This window comes from Thermothielavioides terrestris, chromosome 1 (assembly GCF_000226115.1).
Source record: "Thermothielavioides terrestris NRRL 8126 chromosome 1, complete sequence".
NCBI classification, from domain to species: Eukaryota; Fungi; Ascomycota; class Sordariomycetes; order Sordariales; family Chaetomiaceae; genus Thermothielavioides; species Thermothielavioides terrestris.
Genome location: NC_016457.1, coordinates 5663522 through 5684880, shown reverse-complemented (window position 1 = coordinate 5684880; position 21359 = coordinate 5663522). Strand labels below are relative to the sequence as shown.

General features: G+C 56.7%; 7 protein-coding genes across 7 annotated transcripts; 2 read left to right on the top strand and 5 right to left on the bottom strand.

Annotated features, from left to right (window-relative positions):
• The first annotated feature begins 3752 nt into the window (after window positions 1–3752).
• THITE_2109177 (uncharacterized protein) lies at window positions 3753–4861 on the top strand. The gene has a single exon (XM_003649932.1). The coding sequence runs from the start codon at window positions 3938–3940 to the stop codon at window positions 4745–4747; it is 810 nt and encodes a 269-aa protein (XP_003649980.1). The 5' UTR covers window positions 3753–3937; the 3' UTR covers window positions 4748–4861.
• Window positions 4862–6337, bottom strand: THITE_2109176 (uncharacterized protein). The gene is made up of 2 exons (XM_003649931.1): window positions 5926–6337; window positions 4862–5845 (listed from the first exon to the last, which is right to left on the bottom strand). Exons 1-2 carry the CDS (start codon window positions 6223–6225, stop codon window positions 4976–4978), a joined length of 1170 nt encoding a protein of 389 aa, XP_003649979.1. The 5' UTR covers window positions 6226–6337; the 3' UTR covers window positions 4862–4975.
• An 867-nt stretch (window positions 6338–7204) lies between these two features.
• THITE_2109174 (uncharacterized protein) lies at window positions 7205–9846 on the top strand. Its single transcript, XM_003649930.1, has 2 exons — window positions 7205–7604; window positions 7674–9846. Exons 1-2 carry the CDS (start codon window positions 7490–7492, stop codon window positions 9671–9673), a joined length of 2115 nt encoding a protein of 704 aa, XP_003649978.1. The 5' UTR covers window positions 7205–7489; the 3' UTR covers window positions 9674–9846.
• Window positions 9847–10359: 513 nt separating this feature from the next.
• THITE_2040272 (uncharacterized protein) lies at window positions 10360–11139 on the bottom strand (the record flags this gene model as incomplete). The annotated part of the gene is made up of 1 exon (XM_003649929.1): window positions 10360–11139. The coding sequence occupies one exon, from the start codon at window positions 11137–11139 to the stop codon at window positions 10360–10362; it is 780 nt and encodes a 259-aa protein (XP_003649977.1).
• Window positions 11140–12034: 895 nt separating this feature from the next.
• Window positions 12035–13231, bottom strand: THITE_2109173 (uncharacterized protein). The gene has a single exon (XM_003649928.1). The coding sequence runs from the start codon at window positions 13097–13099 to the stop codon at window positions 12218–12220; it is 882 nt and encodes a 293-aa protein (XP_003649976.1). The 5' UTR covers window positions 13100–13231; the 3' UTR covers window positions 12035–12217.
• Window positions 13232–13325: 94 nt separating this feature from the next.
• Window positions 13326–15081, bottom strand: THITE_2109172 (uncharacterized protein). Its single transcript, XM_003649927.1, has 2 exons — window positions 14471–15081; window positions 13326–14404 (listed from the first exon to the last, which is right to left on the bottom strand). The coding sequence occupies exons 1-2, from the start codon at window positions 14672–14674 to the stop codon at window positions 13559–13561; spliced, it is 1050 nt and encodes a 349-aa protein (XP_003649975.1). The 5' UTR covers window positions 14675–15081; the 3' UTR covers window positions 13326–13558.
• Window positions 15082–15507: 426 nt separating this feature from the next.
• Window positions 15508–16233, bottom strand: THITE_2038171 (uncharacterized protein; the record flags this gene model as incomplete). Its single annotated transcript, XM_003649926.1, has 1 exon — window positions 15508–16233. One exon carries the CDS (start codon window positions 16231–16233, stop codon window positions 15508–15510), a length of 726 nt encoding a protein of 241 aa, XP_003649974.1.
• Between the last annotated feature and the right edge of the window lie 5126 nt (window positions 16234–21359).

Here is a 21359-nt window from a genome sequence, read left to right as displayed (position 1 = left end):
TTTAGGATATACTATAGCGTCGTTCTATAGCTAGTAGATCTTACTAGCTTAGACGAGGTCTCTATCAATTGGTAGCTATTCCTATAAGTCTAGGAGCTAATATAGTTGCTATAAACTACGATATATAGGATCTAGGATAATATATAGGCAATATATAGCTTATAAGAGGATCTCGACTATATTTTAGGGAAACTATTGGGCAAGGTTTAGGAGGATCTACAATAGGTTTAGGGGTTAGATATTCCTTTGTTTATATCTTAGTAATAAGTAGCAATATATAGTTCTCTAGTTGAGTGCTAGCTAGTCGCTAGATCGTACTACCTTACGTCCTTATTTCTACCTCCAACTTTAAGGAACTTCGTAATAACTAATAGCTAGAAGTTAAAGAATTAGTAGCTAGCTAGCTACTAGACTATAAGCGAGTTGCTTAGTTCCTAGCCGATTAGCGCACTTAGAAAGGAGTTTCTACAATGCTAAGATATAGCAAATGTTGCTAATAGTCTAAGTCTTAGCCCTAGGACGAACTTTATAGAGTTAATCGAAGTTTCTAAAAGTAGGCTCAACACTATATAAAATCGTAGACAAATAGAAATTTTATTTTAACCCCTAAGCTTAGCTTTATAGAGAAACTAGGGAAGGAATATAAATATAGAGGAGGTACTAGCTAGCTACTATTCTACTATTGGTCTAGATACTTTGTAGTTAGATAGATTTTAAAAAATAAACAATGTTTACTCTATATAGTTGATATTAAAACCTTCGATTCTTTGAAAACTATATAGGTATATAGGCTATAGCTTTTTCTATTGCTTTAAAGCCTTTTGCCTACTTCTTCTTCCTTTCCTTTTTCCAACCTTATAACTATAGCCGTTGCCGCCTACTTGCCTACTTACACTACTGTTGTATAAGTTGATTTAAAGCTATTTCCATCGTTGCTATCGCTAAAAAGCTAATTAGCTATATTATAGCTTTAATCTATACTTTTTATATACTCTATAAATCGGTTAAATCGAAAAATTAGTTAAAATCATAGTAGTATTACGATTAGCAATAGCTAATTAAGTTATATAGTAACTTCAAATATAACGATATAGAGCTATATAAAGAGAACAACCCCCTTATTATCGCCAACAACGACGCTTCTACTATTGGCGAGTAGCTAGCTCTTGCCGCCCCCCTAGCCTTCGCCGCCGACCCTCTCGCTGCCCTTAACTAGTAGTAGTAGCGTCTCCGGCCCTACTCTATACGCCCTATACGCCTTGTACCTATCACTACTACCACTACTACTACTACTACTACTACTAACGAAGGCGCTACTAGCGAGTAGCTAGCTCTCGTCGCCCCCCCCGCCTTGGCCACCGCCCCTCCTACTACCCTTAGCCAACAGTAGCAACGCTCCTACGCCTACCCTATATATTCTACGCCTACTACTACTACTAACACTAGTACTAGTAGTAAGAACCCTATTAGTAAGTAGCTAGCCCCCCTTGCCCCCCTAGCCCCTATCGCCCCTAGCTAGTAGTAGTAGCGCTCCTATATATACTCTACGCCTATTACTACTATTAATACTAGCACTAGTAGTAAGAACGCTATTAGCAAGTAGCTAGCCCCCCTCGCCCCCCCTGCCCCTATCGCCTTTACTACCCTTACTACCCTTGCTAACAAAGGCAAGTCTAAGCTAGTTACATCTAACAACCCTTAGAAGCGCCTAGCTAGGTCCTTGGGTACAAAGTCTTTAGTAAAGAATGCTATTTAGGTGCTAGTTAGTAGCTAGCTAACGTTAGGTAGACTAAAAAGAAGAAAGAGGAGCTCAACTATAGTAAGGTATAGGCGATACTATACGTAGTCTATATTATATATATCTATAATAGGGATATATAAACCTACTATTTCTAAGAGAGTAAGTATAGTATTATATTTTTTAATTTATTAGGTTTATATTCGTTAACTAGTATATAGATCTAGGTAATATATACTAGGAATATACTAAATAGGGCTATACTAAGTCCTATATTTTTATAAATAATATTAACTAATGAACGACTATTAGTCCAATGTTAATAAACTACTAATAGCCGCCTTCTATAATTTAGCTAAAGATTATTAAGTAGTATAAGCAAGTCCTTAAAGTCGATAAAGATAAGCTTCTACTTATTGACCTTAAGGCATAAAGTAGACGTTTAGTTATAACTATTTATAAGCTATATAGCTCTATAGCTACCTTATATTTATATCTAACTAACTAGTACTAAAAGGTATAATATATAAGGAGACCACTACTACCTTGCCCCTAGCCAACGCCGATATACCTACGTCTAGCGCTTTCGCTACCTCTATAGCTCACCTCTTACTTACTAGGGCTAAGCCCTAGTAGAGTATTAAGGAGAGAGTCGCTCTAGCGGCGGAGCGCTAGGCTATAGCTACCGAGTAGCTAGCTATCGTTGCTAAGGAGTTAGCCTAGCTAGCTCGAGATACTCTAGAGGAGGTTAAGCGATATACTAAAGCCCTAACCTAGATATATAAATACCTTATAAATATTAAATAGAATATTATAAATGTACTATACCTCTACTTTATAGCTAGCTAGTAGCTAATTAGTATAATATAAGGAAATTTAAAGTAGAAAGAATAATAAAGATAAAGATAAAGATAAGGGTAAAGCGGATACTTAAGTTCAATTCTTTTATTTTAATACGTTTCTATCGTTGCCTAGTAGCTAGCTAAGCTCTATCTAGGTCAAATATAATCTTATACTTCCCTAGCCTAGCTATAGCCTCTATATATAACCTATTCTTATATAGTAAGATAGTAGTAGCTCTAAAGTAGGTTATATCATCTACTATATAGACTTAACTAATATAGCGTAGATATAGCGATAGCCCGTAGCTAGCTCGTAGTATAAGCGTGCTGTTACCTACCTTTAAGCGCGCTATACCCTAGAATATACGCGAAGACCCCCTGCCGGTACTGCTATAGTACTTCGAGTTGTGGTAGGGGGGTGGCGTTGACAGGGGCCGGAAATTAGTCTTAGCGGGACCTCTTTAACGACGACCCACCACCCGCAGCCCCCCGAAGATCCCCAGAGCCGGCGATCGCCGGAGCTAGTGTAGCCAGCCGCCTTCGGACCGGCGGAACCTGCTCGCGGTGGTCGAACCTGCTTGTGTACATTACCTCGTCGACTTGGCTCGCGGGAGCTAAGCTACAACCCCACAAATACTATGACGTCAACACACTGCCCTCGGTAGCGCCGACTACACTAGTGTAGTGTATACCGCGTTTTCGAAACGTGTCAAGCGGCCGAGGATGATCCTATACCTGCCGCAAAGCCGTCGACAAAGTCAGTACCTCGTGTAGAGATCACCATTCCACATCGATTTAGGACTAACACCGTACTGTGTAAGGAGACACAGCCCAATCGGGGAAAGATGGAGGACAGATGGACGCTAGTAGGGGGACATCTCCACCGCCAAGACACGGCACGGCTACACGACACACAAGCATCCAGTCGTTGCAAAGAAAGCTCGGGAGGATTTGCCTAGCAATTGAACCGACGCTTCCTTCCTCGCTTCCTCTGTGGATACAGTACACCTCCAAAGGCTCGTCACTGAAGCTTCGCTTCAATATACCCCGGGTCCAGGCAGCAAAGCGCAACTTTCCCGGCTGCTGAATAGGGCAAGTCAATTTCGCTGTTGTTAACGTTACATTCATTCACGGAACAAGCTGTTAGTTTCTCCCTGCAGCGGCAGTAATCGAGTACACATATCAGCTGATCCCGTGTTGGTCATGGGGTTTGGGCACCATGCCTGCGAGCGCAGCCGCTCGGGGCCCCTCCCACTGAATGATGGGGGCCGCACAAATCCCCCCTCAACCCCTTTCCACGTTGCTTCCGGCAGGTTTCGGCGACATCACAGCCGGTACAAGCTTGGGATTGCGCAACATGAGCACCGCGGACGGAGCATCGCTAGACGACGAGGACCGTCGGGCACCGAACAGGCTGCCGCCGGCGTTCGCCGGATATCGCCCGTTCCCTCCAGTCCTCAACCTCTACGGCAATCCCTCCGGCGTCATTGACGCACTGACTACGCTCAAGCTCTGCGGCGCGGCCAAGAGCGATCTCCTATATATCGTCGAGGTACACCACGGCTTCACCCCCCGAGGACCGCTCCATTTCAGGCCGGGCCTGTACCTGCGGAATGGACCGAGCACCGACGCCCCCATCCTGGCGGCGGCCGGCGACGAGGCTCGAGAGCCCCTTCTGATGTCCACCTTCAGCGTCAAGAGCTTCATCATGCTGCCGCCGCTGGACCTCGAGGCGAACCCGCGCGACATGGTCACCGAGATCATGTACGCCACCAAGACCAGCGACGGGGCCGTCTCGTTCCGCTTCGCCATCGAGGTCGGCCCCAAGATGAAGTGCCGAGAGCACTTTGAGTGGAAGAAGGCTGGGACGGACAACGGGCACAGTCGGTACATCCTCGTTCGGCTGGACCCGAGGGCCGCGTCTCCTTCGCCCGCTCCTTCGGCGCAAGACGAAAGCGAAGTACTCGCCGAGCTTCTGTTTCGCAACGTCATGTCCTGGAACCACTTGTTCACGTTGGAGCTGAAGGGGGCCGGTGGTTCGGGAGCGATGGGTGACCGTTGGACGCTTATGGTGGTTGTCAGCGCGCTCAGACTTTATTGGCTTCGCGTCTATGGCAAGACGAACAAGTCTGTTGTTGGGATTGGGCAGAAATTTCGGGGCAAATAGTCCTGTCTGTCCTTGGTCTGTTGTGTAGATAGGAGGACCTGACAGCGGCTTAAGAATGTTAATCGGAGATGGCAAACCAACTATCTGCTCAACAGATAGTCCTAGGAATAAGCAATGCTAAAATGCTGAAGTTCCATGCCACCGAACGGCCCACCACCATTATTACCCCCTCCCTCTAGAATCAGTTTTGCCCCCCAACTTCTATGCTCTAAATAGAATGTATGATGTTCACCCCCTAACCCTCGCCACAACAACCGAGTTAACGACCTGCCCATACGGATGCACCACCACGCACGGCTCCAGCCGCGGCAGCAGCCTCTCGGTGGCCAGGTCGACCTCGGGGTACAGACAGGTGCGCAAGCCCCAGCTGCTGCGCACGACCAGCAGCGCGCCGGGGCGCATGCGCGCGGCCACGCGCAGCACGATGTCCTCCTTGGCGGCCTGCGAGGCGCCGACCAGCGCGGCCACGTAGACGACGTCGAACTCGGCCAGGTCGCGTTCGCGCGCCTCGGCGGCCGGCGACTGCGGCGCTGCCGTTGTTGCCGTTGTTCCTGCTGCTGCTGCTGCCGCCTCGGCGCAGACGAATTCCATCCCGCGCCCCGCCTCGCCCAGCGCCAGGCTCAGCCGCAGCGACGCCTCGATGGCCGCCGCGTCGTGGTCCACGTTGAGCACGACCGGCGGCGCCGCCGGCTCGACTGGGGCTGTCGACTCGTCCTTCTCCTCGCCCTCCTTGCCCTCCTCCTCCTGGGGTCCGGAAAGGGCGGGAATGCTGCTGACGAGCGCGCCGCGCTTCAGGGCTTGCAGCAGGCAGAGCGAGGTCAGCGGCAGCGGGCCCGAGCCCATGAAGGCCACCCGCCGTGGCGGGGTCTTGGTGGCGGAGAGGATGGCGCAGAGCTCGAGGCGCGTGAGTTCCTCGTAGTTGTCGTAGTATGGGAAGGTCTTGAGACGGGCGAGCACTGCGTCCGGGCTGGACTCATGGGCGTCGGCTTGGCTGCCGAGGATGTGCTCGGCCCAGTGCAGCTCGAGGCAGGACTCGGCGTCGGCGCAGAGCTGGCGGAGGGAGGGGAGGATGGATTGGACGTCGGGGTGAGCGAGGACCTGTCTTCGTTAGCACCGGTACGGCGGCCGCCAATCCGAGACAAGTGCCGTGGGCATGGTAGCAGGGTAGGAGTAATTACCTTCTCAACGACATCCCGGTCGTGGATTTCTGAGCAGACCGAGACGAGATTGCCTAGCAGGTGGTTGATGGCCTTTCCCGGCCGCAGATCGGGCAGCGTGAGCAGCTCGGCATGGGTATCGGCGATAGCCCGAACGAGCCGCTGGACCTCTTCCGACCTTGATTCGAGGGATTGGTCAGGCAGGAGGTCGGCCTTCTCGACGATGGCGATGGAGTCGTGAGACTGGCAGGGACAAGGGTCCACCGTGCTGCGGGAGCTGCCCAACCGCAGCCGCCGTAGCCAAGAGGCAAGCAGAGACATCCTGGTGAGCTTTGGCTTCGGCTTCACAGGAACTGGGAACTGGTAGTAGGTGTGGAGGAACAAGGTTGAGCCCTGATGGGTGGGTGGTCAGCCCGAGGCGTTGAATGGCCGACTGTGCAATTTGACTAGCCCCCAAGGTCGGGGCTGTGATTTTGAGGACGGCCAAAAGAAACACAGAGCCAAGGCTTGGAACGAATGGATTGGGAGAGGGAGGCCGGGGAGATGTCACAAGACAGCGCCATGCGGTGGATGGATATAATGTGCCCTGCTTTCGTGACCCTGGCCGTGTGCATCTGCGCCTGCCGCATTTTGGGTGTGGAAGAGCCAGACAGGCAGTGTGTGCCCACAGCATCCAATTCTGCGGCTTTTTGCTGTGTCTGCCCGCCAGGCGATTTGTCTGTTTCGAGACGAAGCGGTGCGCGGCATGCTTGTTGGCTGAGCACCGGCATCCGGCCATCAAGGTGCCGGGCCATCAGGGTGCCCTCGGTTCCGTCATCCACAGAATTGTTTGTTCGTTTTTTTTTTTTTTTACGCTGGGGGCAGGAGCTGCCCTGCAAGCCTAGGTAACACTCCGAGCCCAGGCAATGCCAGGGCAGCCAAGGGTAGCAGAACCTGTCCACGGCCCCATCCTGATTTGGCAATGCGGGTCTCGAGAAACTGACCCCGTTCGCCCACAGTTATCAGATCAAGGCCATCAGGGTTCTCAATCCCAACACTGACCGCGCCCATGCGTGCCGTGTCGTGTAAGGCGTGCCGGCTGCCCCTTCCCGTCAGCCGTCATCTTCCCGTCTCACCAGCTCGCTCCCCCTGTCCACCCGGTCCCTGCCGTCTCAAACGATCAAATTCCGGAATCGAGATTGCGTGTGCGATGGCGGAGCACCTGCCATTAAGTCGGCCTGTTGGTTCCACATTGTTCCCGTCTTGAGCGGTGAGCCTCGGGGCCGAGTTTCGTAAAGAAATAAACGAGTCCTGCGGCCGGCGGCTCTAGTTTTTGTTTGCTGCCTGTGCTGCTCACTTCCTTTCATTATTTAATAAGTTGTCATCAGCTCCTGCTTAGCCCTGTGTTCCTCGCCTCTGCAGTCCGAAGTCCTCGCAAACGTGCAGCATCCCTCTTCTCGTAGAGCCAGGAGTGGTGACCTCCCAGGTGAATGCCTTCATTGGTTGACGCACCTCATTCCATCCATTGCCTCCTCTTGCCCCGATTTCAAGTCTCCGTTCCTCTTGTTCGTCATTGCTTCCCAGCCCGCACCTTCATTTCGCCGCCATGGCAGTCGGCGTGCTCCCCGGCCAAGTGAACGGCCGGCTGCATAAAATGGCCCTCGACACAGCTACGGAAGCCGTCTCGTCTCCAATTGAGACCCCGCCGTCCCCAGTGGCCAGTAAGTCAGAATACGCCGGGACGGACTGGCTTCGCGCGGTATGACCAGGCGTGGGCTAACGAGTGAAAGGACAAGACAGCTTCTGTCGACCATTCTTCTGGGAGGTCGTTAGCCTCTGCGATCTGTACTCAGTCGTCCATGTTATCCTACTCCCCAGCCCGCTACGAGGCTCGGACAGCGCGCTGTCCCCGCGTAACGGCGTGCGCAGCACCAACGGAGTGAATGGCCACCGTCCGACCTCGCACGCCCACGCCCCGAGTCGCTTGGCTGCCGCACTCGCGAACCTCGGCCTTGGGCCTGCCCACTGGACCGCCACTGGTGTGTCCGTGTTCACGGCCGTTCTTCCATCCACTGGTGGCTATGCTAGCCGTTCCGATTTCCTGCAGCTGCGCCTTCAAGATTTTCCATTCCCCATCTCCAAAATTCACGGATGCGTCGATGCGTTGAAGAAGTACACCCCCGGCTGCTTGTCTTCCAGCATTGTCAACTCAGAAGACGGCCTGGCTAGCTTGATCGAGCAGGCGGCAGGCGTCATCCAGTGGGCAGACCTCGACACTTCGGTGTCCATCCTCGAACTGCAGCGCTATTTGCTGGCTGTGACACACGAGTTGCGCGACCGACTCGACAATGCGCCCTGGTTCACCTCTCAGCCCATTGCGCGTAAACGGATCGCCCTCATCAGGGGTCGACCCAACCTGACCGCGGGCGGCCCCGTGTACCGCGCGGCAAGAGCGTTGGGGCTTGACCTGGTGGTAGTCGACGACGAAGGCCACTGGCTGCAGCCCGATACCGAAGACAACAGGATGCACCGCGAAGCTTTCCTCGCCACCGACATGACCGAGGACGCTGGGGTTGTCAGTCGCATCATCGCCTCTATCAGGAGCTACCCCCTCCCAATCCACGGCGTCTTCACCCTCTCGGACAACTTCTTCGTCGCGACTGCCCGCGTCGCCGAAGCCCTCGGCCTGCCGACAAGCCCAGTCTCCGCCTTCGAAACATCAGTGGACAAATACCGCTCGCGCCTCCTGCAAGACGCCCCCGGCCACACCGCGCGCGTCACCTCAGTCGCCGAGCTCGACACCCTCCTATCCCCAGCCACCAACGACCCCATCTTCACCCCGAAATACCCCCTGATCGTCAAGCCTACCAAGGGCTGGTCGTCCGAGTGCGTCTCCAAAGTCACCCACCCGTCCGACCTGCCCCTGGCCGTCGCCAAGGCCACCGCCCGCCACGGCAGCGCGGCCGTCATCGAGCCGTTCTTCGACGGCCCGGAGATCGACGCCAACTTTGTGCTGCTCGACGGCGAGCTGCTGTTCTGCGAGATTGCCGACGAGCCGCCCTGCCAGGCCGACGCCGCCGCCGCGACGGTGCACGCCACCTTCAGCCCGGAGGCGCTCACCATGCCGAGCGCGCTGCCCGCTGAAGAGCAGGCCACAGCGAGGGAGACGCTGCGCGAGATACTGGTGGGCATGGGGTTCAGGACCGGCGTGTTCCACGTCGAGGCGCGGGTGGTCAACTCAGCGGTTGAGTATCGGGATGACGGCGAAGGCGTGGTGGACTTGGTGCAAAAAGAGACGCCCCCGCCGGAGAAGGCGGCGTGCAAGCTGGTCGAGATCAATGCGCGCCCGCCGGGATACCGCGTGAGCGTGCCGTCGCGCCACACGTACGGCGTGGACTACTTTGCCGCGCACATGCTAGCGGCGGTGGGCGACGCCGAGCGGCTGCGGATGCTCGCGCGGCCGTTTGACCATGCGCCCGAGGGCAGGACGCGCGGGGCGCAGTACTGGTCGCGGCTTGTCTATGTCCCCGCGCCCAGGGAGGGCGTCGTCCGGTGGCCGTCCGGGCTGCCGCCCTGCGAGGAGCTCAAGCGGCGGCGGCCGGACCTGAAGGACAAGATTGTGGTGGCGGTCGACTACTGCGTACCTGGGGACAGGGTCGGGCTGTACACGGACGGCGCCAGGACGTACGTGGCGCATTTGCTGGTTTGCAGCAGGGTGAGCCGGAGGGAGGCAATCATGGTCGGCGAGGAGGTGCTGAGGGCGTTTGAGATTGAGGTGGAGGATATCTAACTTTCAGCTTGGTGGCATGGAGGCTGGTGTTCTCTGAGTTCTGTCTGGCGTCGCGATAAGGATTTGACTTTGGCGCTTTGCTTGATATTGTAGTTACCTAGGTACTTAGATGGTGCTGTTTCGACTAGACTGCTCTTAGAGAAAATAAATGTCACAATCTCGCAACCATCGTCTATCTCGCCGTCCCAACCCTAATCACTTGACAGCTTCGAAGGCTTCAGAAACATTTAGCGAGCCGCCAAGCTCTTTCTGCTGCACCCTGGTGTTGTACCAGGGCACGACCCTGCCGAGCCGGATTGCCGCGCGGGGCCAGGTTTTTTTTTTTTTTTTTTTTTTTTTTTTGCGCTTGATAATTAAGAGGAGGCTGGTTCAAAATGAGTTGGATGAGGTGGCAAACAAGTGATCACCTACTCTCTGAATACCGCCACGTTTTGCTTTCCTGCCGCTGGTGAGTAGATGACTCTGCAGGGTGTGGTGTCGGCCCGAAACCGTGCGTGCTTTCATTTGGTTTGGAATGGGATCAGCAGCCCAGCAGCTAGCAAACGCATATATCCCGTCCGCGCCAGCATCCTGTCCCCCTTGGCATGATGTATGTCACCCGCCGCAGTTCAGGTCACACGTCCCAACTCGCCGCCCTGGCGGGTATTTGGTCGGGCCATTAGGTTTGGAGCCCCCACGCGCAGCACTCATTGCGTTGGCGACAGGTAACTTTTAGGCAAGGCTTCCGACTGCAAAGAAGTATACCATCGCCGGGGAAGGCGGGGAGTCAAAGATCGCCAACTCCGACCGATGCGACCATGACAGAAGGCGTAGTGGGTTTCATGCGGCCGTTTTCTACGGCCACCGAGCTGACTGGTCGGGGCAGACCCTTCACTACGTACCTCCGCTAGCTCCGCCTGCACGAACATTGGCTTCTTGACGGTTGAGCTAACGTCAGATGGATCGGGTCGGCCCCTGTTGAAGAGGGTCCGTTGATTAGCACAGACCGGATCTACCGCAGTAAGGATGCTAATGATATTTGTTGAATTACATTTGACATTCTTGTTTGTCTTTGCGTTTCTGTACGTTTGGTCACTCATGGCAATATTCTTGTTGAGCTCGGTCTTCTTGGCTGTTTCGTCGGCGAGTTTCCTCTCCTCCAAATATTGCTCAAATTGCTTTCTTTTCGTTTCTTGCATCGCGAGAAAGGCCTCCAACGTCATGCCCGGGGGGGACGGAATCGCAATCGCACCAGGCGGAAGACGCGAAGCCTGGTCTTGGTTGGCTTGGTCGCTGGTGGCGGTGTTCTTGTTGAGCTCCGTGCTTTCGGCGGCTTGGTCGCCGAGCTTCTTGTCCTCTTGAACTTGCCTGTCGCGCGCTTGTCCGGCGGCTTCCGTTATCCCAGGGGGGATCGGAATATCTGTCCTCTCACTCGCGGGATGGGAAGCCCCGACGTCGTTAGCTTCGCCGCTAGCAGTGGCGTCCATGGCGAAAGAAAAAAAAAAATTATGTTTTGTGCAACGAAAGTAATCCGTTGAGCTGTAAGGCAGGCAGCAGGAGTTGACTAGTGTAAGTGACAGAGTCCAGGAGCCAATTTTGTGGAGACCATGGTGACAGTGCGCAAGGGAGGAGATGGAAGAGACGGTTGAGAATCAGACTTCAGAGTCAGAGAATCACTTGATCTTTAGGATAGAGTCAGACCGCTTAGGCCATCCGTCTTATCGTTATCGTATTCGACCACCTGCGCTTGTCTGGCGCTGAACAGCAATTGCCGACTCAGCCTGAACGAAGTTTGCTGGACGATCCCGTTGGCGTTCCTCGACTTCAAACGGCGCTGGCGACGGAAGCTGGAAGGCATCGCCCACTGTGGGAGGATGATGGAAGATAGAGGTGATGGTGGTGATGAATTGCGCGTGTGGAACAGGGGGAAGCGGTGGTCGGAAAACCACTGTGGTATGGAAAAGGCGGGTAGATGACCCGACACTACACAGTCAGGTACAAAGGAGCTTCTCCACAAAGGAACCCACGCATTCCTGTTGGCGCGGTCGTTCCGAGCTGCCGTCGAGGATGCGAACCAACCGCGTCCGACCATCGGGGCTCGGGGCTGGCTTGCTCATCGCTTTGCCAGCCTCTCTTTTCCTCTCAACGAACCAACCTCAGAATCCGCTCCCTCTCCTTTCCACCATTCTTCTACTCCTAATGCCCTCCTTGCGCTCTGACTCACCATGACGGTGCACCAAACGGGTGCGCTTCTCCGAGGTGGACCATCTCGACTGCGTCGAGCTAGATACCAAGTATAGGAGACCGCCAAGCGACACGGTAGGTACCGGCGCAGCCGGGTGTGTTCCACGAACGAGCTACTACTCTTCGATCTCACGGACTCGAGTTTCAATGCAACAGCCCCTAAGACCTTCCAACATCGGCGTCCTCCGTAAGAATCAGCTCAATAACCGCAAAAGGGGTCCAACGCCACTAACTGGGCCGTCTATCCCAGCGTAACGCCGCGTCTATCCCGTTCAACATCCAGCAACGAGCCTCCTTGGCGTGAGTTGACCTTACACCCACTCACAACTTCTCCCGCAGCATAATAAACAGCGCCTCGCCCGTCGCCAACACCTCCCCCTCTCGCCCCCTCACGTCCGCTTCGACCCAGTACTTCCGCCCCTCGTTCCTCACCAACCGCGCGGTAACCAGCACCACCCCTTCCCCTTCCCCGTGCCCATCATCCCCTTCCCCATTTTTTGCTCTCCCCGTCCCCGTCCCCGTCAGCGGCCCAGTCCCTGGCCCCGTCCGGACGGGCCTCTCGAACCGCGTGTTGAGGTACGCCGTCATGACGGGCGGCGGCGCGAGCAGCCCGTGCGCGCGGTTCAGCGCGAAGATCTGGCCCATGACCTCGTCCAGCAGCGTGGCGACCACGCCGCCGTGGCAGATGCCCGGCCAGCCGTTGAGCTGTGGGCCCAGGGCGATGAGGGATTGCACTTGGGTGATGAGGCCTGGCGGCGGTTGGTTCTGAGGCTGGGGCTGGGTGGGATTTTGGTTTGGGCTTGAGCTCGGGCTTGGGCTTGGGCTTTGGCCCTGGGGCTGGGCCAAGGCTGGGTCCTCCTCCACCGGTGGCCGGGCCTGCTCGGTGTTCGAAGCCGCAGCACCACCAGCAGCGGGAGAAGAAGCAGACGCGCGCGGCCGCTCGTAGAAGACGACGTACGCGCCGACCGTCTCGGGCGTGTTGAGCGTGCGCGAGACGAGCGTGTCGCCGGGGCCCTGGCCGAGGCGCCGCGAGAGCGCCTGCTCGATGACCAGGTTGGGCCGGGCGGCCAGGTGTGCGGCGCACCACGGGATGGCGCGGAAGAAGGCTATCTGGGCGGCGGCGGCGGCGGCGTTGGCCTGCTCTAGGCTGGTGGTGGTGGTGGTGGCGGCGGCGGTGGCGGTTGTGGTTGTTGTGCGCGCCATCTTGGGGAGGTGCCGGGCGAGGTGTTTGAGGGTGGCCATATGTTGGAGAGGGGGGGAAGGAAAGGGTTTCTCATCGGTGTATGAGCTCACTTGATGAGAAGATAAAAGACGGAAACATAGGCTGGTTTGCTGGTTCTCCACTTACTGTGTTTAGTATATGCCGAGCGCGAGGGTGGAGCTTAAAAAGCTCCCAAGCCGCCGCCGTTCCACCGGCGGCAGAGCCGATGCCGAGGCAGGGTGGACCCCCCGGCAAATCGACTTGCTGCTGCCCCTGCCAAGCCGGCCGATCCAGGAACACGGCAGGGAACTTGGGAAACACAATCCGTACTTTGCATGTCTATATGTATTTGCAGATGCGAAAACCAGGCCGATGGCTTGTCTCTACCCACTCTACCCGTGTCTATCTATAAGTCGAACATCACTGCCGCCTCAACGGGCAGGCAACTCCCCCGGCGCCCCTCAGCCCAGCGGGAACTTCCCAATCGCGCCGTCCGCGCCACCGTCAAACAGCGAGTTCGTGGCGTCCAGGGCAGCAAAGTGCTCGGCATACTCCAGCCCCTTCCGCCGCTCGGCCTCGACCCGCTTCCAGTCCCACTCGCCCTCCTCATCCAGCTCGCCCAGATCCTCGGGCGTGCCGGTCCCGGTTTCGCCGCCGCACCACCCCTCGCCAGGCCGCTCCGGCAGCAGCCCGGCCGCCTCGATCACCAGCGCCGGGTGCACCGTGAACCGGCCGAGCTTGAAGACGTACTTGCTGATCGCCGTGGCGGCCACGTACTTGCTGAAGTCCTCCTCCTCCACCTTGTCGCCGCCAGCGCCGGCGCCGTCCGCCCGCTGCACGCGGCCGCGGGTCGGGCCCATGCGCCGGCCGTCCCAGCGGGCGGGGCGCACCTTGCCCTTGGGGACGAAGTGCGTGACAATGTACAGCCACTTGCGGTCCCAGGCCAGGATGCGGCTCCACATCTCGTAGCCCTGCAGCGGGCCGAGCTCGCGGCGGAAGCTGCAGAAGACGGCGCCGAGCCCGATGCCGAAGCTGCCGGTCACGAGGCGGCCCTCCTTGTCGCGCACGCGCTGGTACCGCGCGTTCCGCGCGATGATGGGCATCCCCGGCCCGAGCAGGTGCGACACCAGGTGCGAGCGGCTGACGTCCAGGTCGGCGAAATAGGTCGAGTTGCTCTTGTGGATGTTGTAGTCCGTCTCGAGCAGCGAGGTGCGCGACGCCGTGATGCTGTAGTGAAAGAGGGCGCGCTGCGGCAGCGTCTTAGGCCGGCGCAGGAGGTGGTAGATGAACGAGTGGAAGATGCGGACCTGCGAGCGGGCGCGCGGTCAGCGGAGCAGATCATGATTATTGGGAGGATTATTAGGGCAACTTACTGTCCATCCCAGGGGCAGGCTCTTCCAGTTCAGCGCCAGGAACAGGGCCAGCAGGATGCGGCTTGTGCGCCCAGGCCCCGTGAAGAAGTGCGTCAGCGCGGTCCGCCAGTCGACTTGCAGCGCGCGGTGGCCCGCGAAGGCCACGGCCGCTGCGCTCATGGGCAGGAACACCGGGTAGAAGAGCGAGAGCGTGCCGACGGCCATCTTGAAAGGTTGAATAGCTTGAGCGATCGGATATACTCAGCTGTTCTTGACGCCCTCCCGAGCGCGCCGCACGCGCACGACGGCGAAAAGACGGTTCCGCAAGGCGCCGAGCAAGAAAAGAACAATGACGACGGCCCAGAGAAGGACGCTGCGGCCGATGCAAAAGAGCGTGCTGCCGCACTTGGCGAGAAGGAAAGACGAGGGACCGGCGTCAGCAGCCGGAATGGGCATCGCGCTGGGCGGCCGCTTCAGTTATATCGACGGTTTTTTGTTGGGTCCGATCTGCTGGGACGGGGGTGTTGGTGGGGGCCCAGGCACCCGTCAGGGGCTGACGACGATTCGACGATTCGCTGTCGGAGTTATCGCCGAGTCAAGGATCAGAGCCAGGGTGTGCCTGCCAGATTTCAGCAGCAGAATGCGAGCCGAGGTTCGGGATTGACAATCGCCGCACCCCGATTGTCGTTTTGTCGGGAGAGTCAACAGGGTTGGGGTTACCTTAGTTAGCAATTGTCCCTTGCAACCAAAGTAAACACAACCCCTGAACTTCCACAACACTTGCCTACCCTTGACTACACTTCTTCTGAAAAGCATAAATAAAAAAATTTTGACGGTCTGAGTTACACAGTCGGTATTTGTAACCTTTAAAAAATCCCTCTGGTAGTTTTGCGGCGCGGCAATGCTAACATAACGTCATTAAAAAGAGCTGGTTCAAGAAACGAAGTGTGCCATGCCTGCCCCCTAGCTCGCAAGCATCTGTTAAAACAGCGTGCTACCAATCTCAAAAAGCAGCAGCTCGATGGCGTAATCCAAATTGTCTCGGCCCACCGACCCTACTACCAATTAGCCGGCGCCAGCGCCCTATCGGATCCCCAGGGGTTGTACGTCGCGGCCTGCGACATCGCGACCCGCTCGCGCGAGGCCTGCAGCACCCGCGCGCGCCACGCGGCGCCCATGCGGCGGTCGTAGAGCGCCCACAGGCGCGGCAGGACCAGCACGTCCTGCGCGCAGTACCGGCGGATGGCCGGGGGCAGCGGGCGCGCGTTGAACACGGCGTAGCTGCCGCCGCGCTCGGGCGCGAACAGCCGCAGGCCGGCCTCCTTGACGGCCGCCCACGCGCGCCGCTCGGCCGCCGACAGCGGCGCGTCCCGCTCGATGCACCGCGCCAGCCCGTTGACCACGCGCCGGCTGAAGGAGGAGCGCGCCGCCAGCTCCATCAGCTGCAGGTCCTGCACGCCGGCCAGCGCGATGCCGAAGTGGCTGTGCAACGCGTCCGAGTCGTTGCGCACGTCGAAGAAGACCTTCGGCGTCGCGGCGCACTCCAGGATGTCCTTGAGCGTGCGGCCGCTCTTGCTCGGCGTGGAGAAGGCCTTGTTCTGGAGCGTGTAGATGTCGATGAGGTAGGTGCGGTTGCGCGGCAAGACGTGCAGCTGGAAGATGGAGATGCTGCCGTACCGAGAGAGGTTGACGCCCTCCAGGTCGCAGTAGAGCGAGGGCGGGTTGGTGGGCAGGCCCTCCAGGCCGTCCAGCATCGTCGAGACCGCCGACTCCGTGTCCACCATGTCGATCCCGTCGTCAGCGGGAGCGTGGTCGGTGAGGTTGGTCATCCCTATAGACACTGTAAGGCCAAGAAGATGGTGGGTATGCCGTACTACCTCGGCGCGCGGATCTCCCCGAGTTTGGGCGCCCCAGAATGCATCAGCGGGCCGACAGTAGACTTACGGCTCATTGGAGATGACATAGCTAGGGGTGGAAATTCAATGGTGTTGTTTCAAGTTGTACAAGCTTCAGACGATGTGTGAGTAGGATGGAAGTCAACCGGAGGGCAGATCCATACTTGAGACCGAGTGGACACCATCCTCTTTTCATGTCCTTCGAGTACCCTAGCCACCAGTTCCACCGAGGGCACGTAAGGGTAATGCCGGGAGGCGTACGTCAAACGCTGCACAACCTGCTGTGGAAGAGTAACGACACGAAAGCTACGAGGGATGTATGTGCGTACCGTGATACCCGGGTCGTGCAGCCGTGCAAACGGAGTTGGAGCGACTAAAAGCTTACGAACACCAGGAGGGCCCCCGTTGCCATGCCCACTGCCGTCGGAAATCCGCACAGCAGTTACACCGGTGAGTCTTCGGTTATGTCCAGCTTTACGCTCACATTTGCAAAATCGAGCCTGGAATTGTAGAACCCCAACGGGCAGGCAGGGTTTGCCGACGAATCTTCCTCTCGGGCAGGTGACAGCCGCACGAGTGCCGACGATCCGGCCGCTGGTCCTCCCGTGGTCTCAGCAGCTGGTGTCTGACGGCAGCGACGGCTATGGAGATGGCGGCGGTCTTGCCGAAACCATTCCGTCGGCGAGCTGCGCCGTGGCTAATGCCGCGCTCGATCTTGCTGGTCAGATCCAGAACACCGCCCACAGCTGTGCCGACTCCCCATAGTGATTGTTTTGTATTTTTGGCTTCCTAAGGAGCTACTTGAGCTCTCGAGAAACTTTAGGCCAGCCATCAAACCCAGATCCCACGCCCGAGAAACCCTGCGGCTACCCGCTCTCGCAGCCACGAAGACCACCACTCTGCGTGCATCCAGATCCAATACCTAGCGTCCACGACTTGGAAACTTGCCACCTGTCAACCCCCTCACGTCTTGTTTCATTTTCTTCGCTCTCCGATTGGGTACCAAGTACGGATCCGTAATGCCTGTGTTGTCCGCTAACCGCGGCTGGCTGCGGCGGTCTGGCCTGATTCACTGGCGGGCTGCAGGACGAGCGCGGCGACGGAGTGGCTGAGACAGAGCTGCTAGAATTCCCTACGCTTCCCCGCACTGGCCATGGAGGCGGGGTGCTACACAGAGGTAATGACTGGCGGTCGCCTGGCTCAAATAGAGTGAACCCGTTCGTTCCCCCTCCTGCCCTCTCGCCAGCCTGGGCTGCCGGTCATGGGCACCACATCCGCATCCTCCCCGAGTCCTGTAGTCTCACCTGCCCTCTCTCATCGCGACATTGCAGCTGGCGCTTGAGGCCGTACGAGCACCTTGCTCATCCATCGTCGAGTCTGCCGTTAGAAAGAAGAAGAAAGATGGCATCCGTTGGAGGCGAGTCCCACCCTCCGCCGAACTTCTATCGAGTTCAGCACCAAGGGTCCTTCACATTGTACCACGATGGCGGATTCGAGTCCCAGGGCCACTATTACATGGATTATGGCCACTGGATCAATTTGGAGAAGATCCTGCAACACCTCGACTGGTGGAACAGGTCGACAGAATACAGCCCCTTCATTTCTGTTTTCGACAACGAAGGTGAGAGCGCCACTTAGCCAGCATTGGTTTCTTAAAAAAAAAAAAAAAAAAAAATGAGTACCCGCTCTGATTTGTTCCTCCATTGATTACAGCCGATGCTCGAACACGCGCGGAATTTCACCTCAGCAAAGGCCACAGGGGGGTCTTTATTGCACAGATCAGTGCGCGGTCACTGCGGCCAACAACCCTGGAGATTGAGCTCAGCAACGAGACTGTGCATCTCCCTGCTTGGAGAGATCCTGCTGGAGGTTGTATCTTTCTCTCAACGAAAGATGTGCGACGGTGGCTTCATGTCCCGGTGCAACAAAGCCAGGCGTCGGAATGGTTTGCCCTGGATTTCATTCCGAGGGAAATGATCACACGCATCACGCACTGGAACTATTGAGGCGGGTCTGGCGCTGCTGATGATCAGGTTCTGCAGCTAAGGTCGTTACCTTGGAAATATGGCAGCGGCGGACGCGTGTCGGACGGGGCGACGGAGGTGGAGGCGTGGGTTTCTGTCTCTCGACACCTTGGAATACTCTGATCAGAACTGTCTGTCACTGTCTGGAGTTCTTGGCTTTAAGATTATCCTGAAGGTACGGGAGAACTTGGAGACTGGAATACAATATTTCATGGCTTGGGCCTTGTTAGGCGACCCATGACCGATGACCCAGTCAGAGACACCAAGTTGCGAGTGCGAGACCTGGGCCAAGGTAACATGGCGCCTATGCCTGACATGAAGCTTGTAAAATGGCTATTCGGCGTGAATATGTGAGCACCTGGAAACGGCTGGCTTTCGGATAGGAGATAGGCACCTAATGACGCCTTCCGCGATGAAAGTCCGAGGAGAAAGTATGTGTTGGAGGCGCGATCATGATTTCTCCCTATCATCTCGGTAAGCGTGATTGCGCCTATCTTCTAAAAGCCACACCATGGTCAGATATCCTGATCCGCTGCCCTAGCGCGTCAAGGAAACGGTGATGGATTTCGATCCGGGCGCCGCTCCAACACCTGTCGCTTCCCGCCTTCGTGACTCACCAACACCAACTGCATAGACCGTTTACCTCCCAACAGACCAAAGGGTAGACACTCGGTCTTGTCGATAGCCTCCTGCAAACCGAGTGATTGGCGGCAGGGATTTGGGTATTCCTGCCGTGCCAATTTGGGGGTTCCGTCAAATGACCACTGCTAACGTAGACAGCACCAGCACGCAAGCACATTTTCACTTGCTATGTGACTGTGGGAAGACCCGGAACAGAAATCAAACACAGCCTAATGAGAGCTCTGGTCATTGGCAAACGGGTATGGCCGCCTCGATCCCAACACACAGGCAACGGACAGAACCAGAGACACACACACCCTCGTTGCCCCGCCGGGTCCCTCACCCAACCTCCAGACTCCTTCCTTACCCAGGCAGCTGGGACTCCTCCCGGGATATCACCATCCGCTGACCCAGCAGAATCTGCCCTGTACCCGGGCCGTTTGCTGCCTACGATACAATGGTGCATGCACGATAGCACCGCCAACCCCGCCTCTCCAGTCAGCCTTGACGCCGACAAACGAAGGCTCCGCCGCCGCTGTTGCCTGTTGTCTGCCCTCCCTCATCACATTATCCGGGTCCATTGCTCCCCCTTGCCTGATTACCTACACTAGAGTACGGCCCAATACGAACAGCACGGTTAGGGAGGTCCCGGTCTCAGCTCGCGAGGGCTTAACTCGACAGGGCAGCAAAGGCACAGCCTTTGCGCGGCCAGTTCTACCGACCCGCTGGGCTCACTCAGCAAATCTTATTCCATCCAACATCAATTCCGCGAACACCGACGGCCTTGCCGGGCCAGGAATCATGGAAGCGTTTTTTTCTACACTAAAGTCCAGCCCTCCCGCAGTAGGCAGGCAATGCGGTCGAGCGGACACGCCGGCATTTGCACGTTTTCTCGGCATTGCCGAATGGAGTGTTGGCGGGTGTTGGCGGCGTGTGGCGCGCCAGGCGCTCTCGGGCTCGTGGCTACCCGGCGGGTTGTCTCGGGAAGGCCGCTTCCCGTTTGTGTTTGGCCGTTCGTGTTTGCTCGCGTGCTACTGGGTGGCGCCGGGGGTGGCTTGCGCAGCGATCGGCGAGCTCCGCCTGTCCCGGATCGCTGGGTGTGAATGTCGATTGAATCTGCCATGTGGCATGCGCCGCTGAGGTCGTGGGGTTTGCATGAAATACCTTCCTTGGTCGGATATGGAAGGTTTTTTTTTCCTGAGAACTTTGTATTGTTCCATGCTTACCTGCGGGTCTGGTCTGCTACGCCTGACGGCCCTGTTTGCTAATCAGCATATTGCCACTCCGAAGGATGAAGTGTGGCTGTTCATCGGAGGACGACTGTGTGTGGGTACGGCCGGCGTGGGGACCAAATGCGGAGGACGCGAAGATGCCCCGTACCGGGTTTGCTTTCTCCAGTGTCTCAAACAGTCTTGCGGCGGCTTGCTCTGGTAGGATGCATCATCTTGAATGCCTGGCTTTTCATCGCTGGCGTGCTACGGGCTGAAGATTCTCCAGCGATCCTGGCGCTTGGAACGAGGCTGGGGGGTTGCCACTGGCCAACCAGTACGCCCCAACCTGTTGGTTTTCAAACCGCCGAGCTGGCCGCTGTGCATGTAGGTTCTTTAAGTCGGGAGCACTCGGCTCCGCGTTGTACATCCCACGTCAGAGGCCAGGGGCTCTCGGTGTTGCCTCGCTCAGCTTGCACCCCCCGGTGAAAAGACGGACGCTGAAGCATAGCATAAGCTTGGACAAGTAATGAATATGTTTTGGTCAATACGGCAGCTTGCATTTCTTCATGTTCACGCCCGCAGGCAGCCGGAGCGCGCAAACACTCACCCACTCAAAACAGGGCATGACCCTACCGACTCGCGTAGAATGCGAGCCATCAGGCTCCAGTTGTTGTCTCTGTTGGTTCTAGAGACTGCCAACTGCCTAGGATGCATACGAGACCGCACTTTTGCCACATCGAGCGCCAGCTCTGACGCGAATGGTTTCTTGACAACACTTTCCTACGCCCAACTTCGCACCAGTCGCTTGACAACCCACTGGGTCTTCCTGTTAGTAGACCAAGAGGGTTTCCCTGCACGGTCGGGCGACCGGCACGAGGAGCAAGAGGTGGAGGTTCTGCAAGGACCATGCGTCAAACGCCTTATTCGACCATCATCGCCGCCACCGCTGCCCGCCGGCGTAGCCGTGCTGTTGACTCATGATCTCTCACGCGGCAACCAGGATGCATGTGCATTGCTGCCCGCATCGACATTGCATGTGCATACCTCGAGCCTGCGCGAGCCAGCAAAGCAGAGAGAAGTGCTGACTATCGCCGATAGGCCCGAGGGCCTAATTTCTCCACCTACAGTCCTGCACGGTGAACCAACAGCATAAACGCTC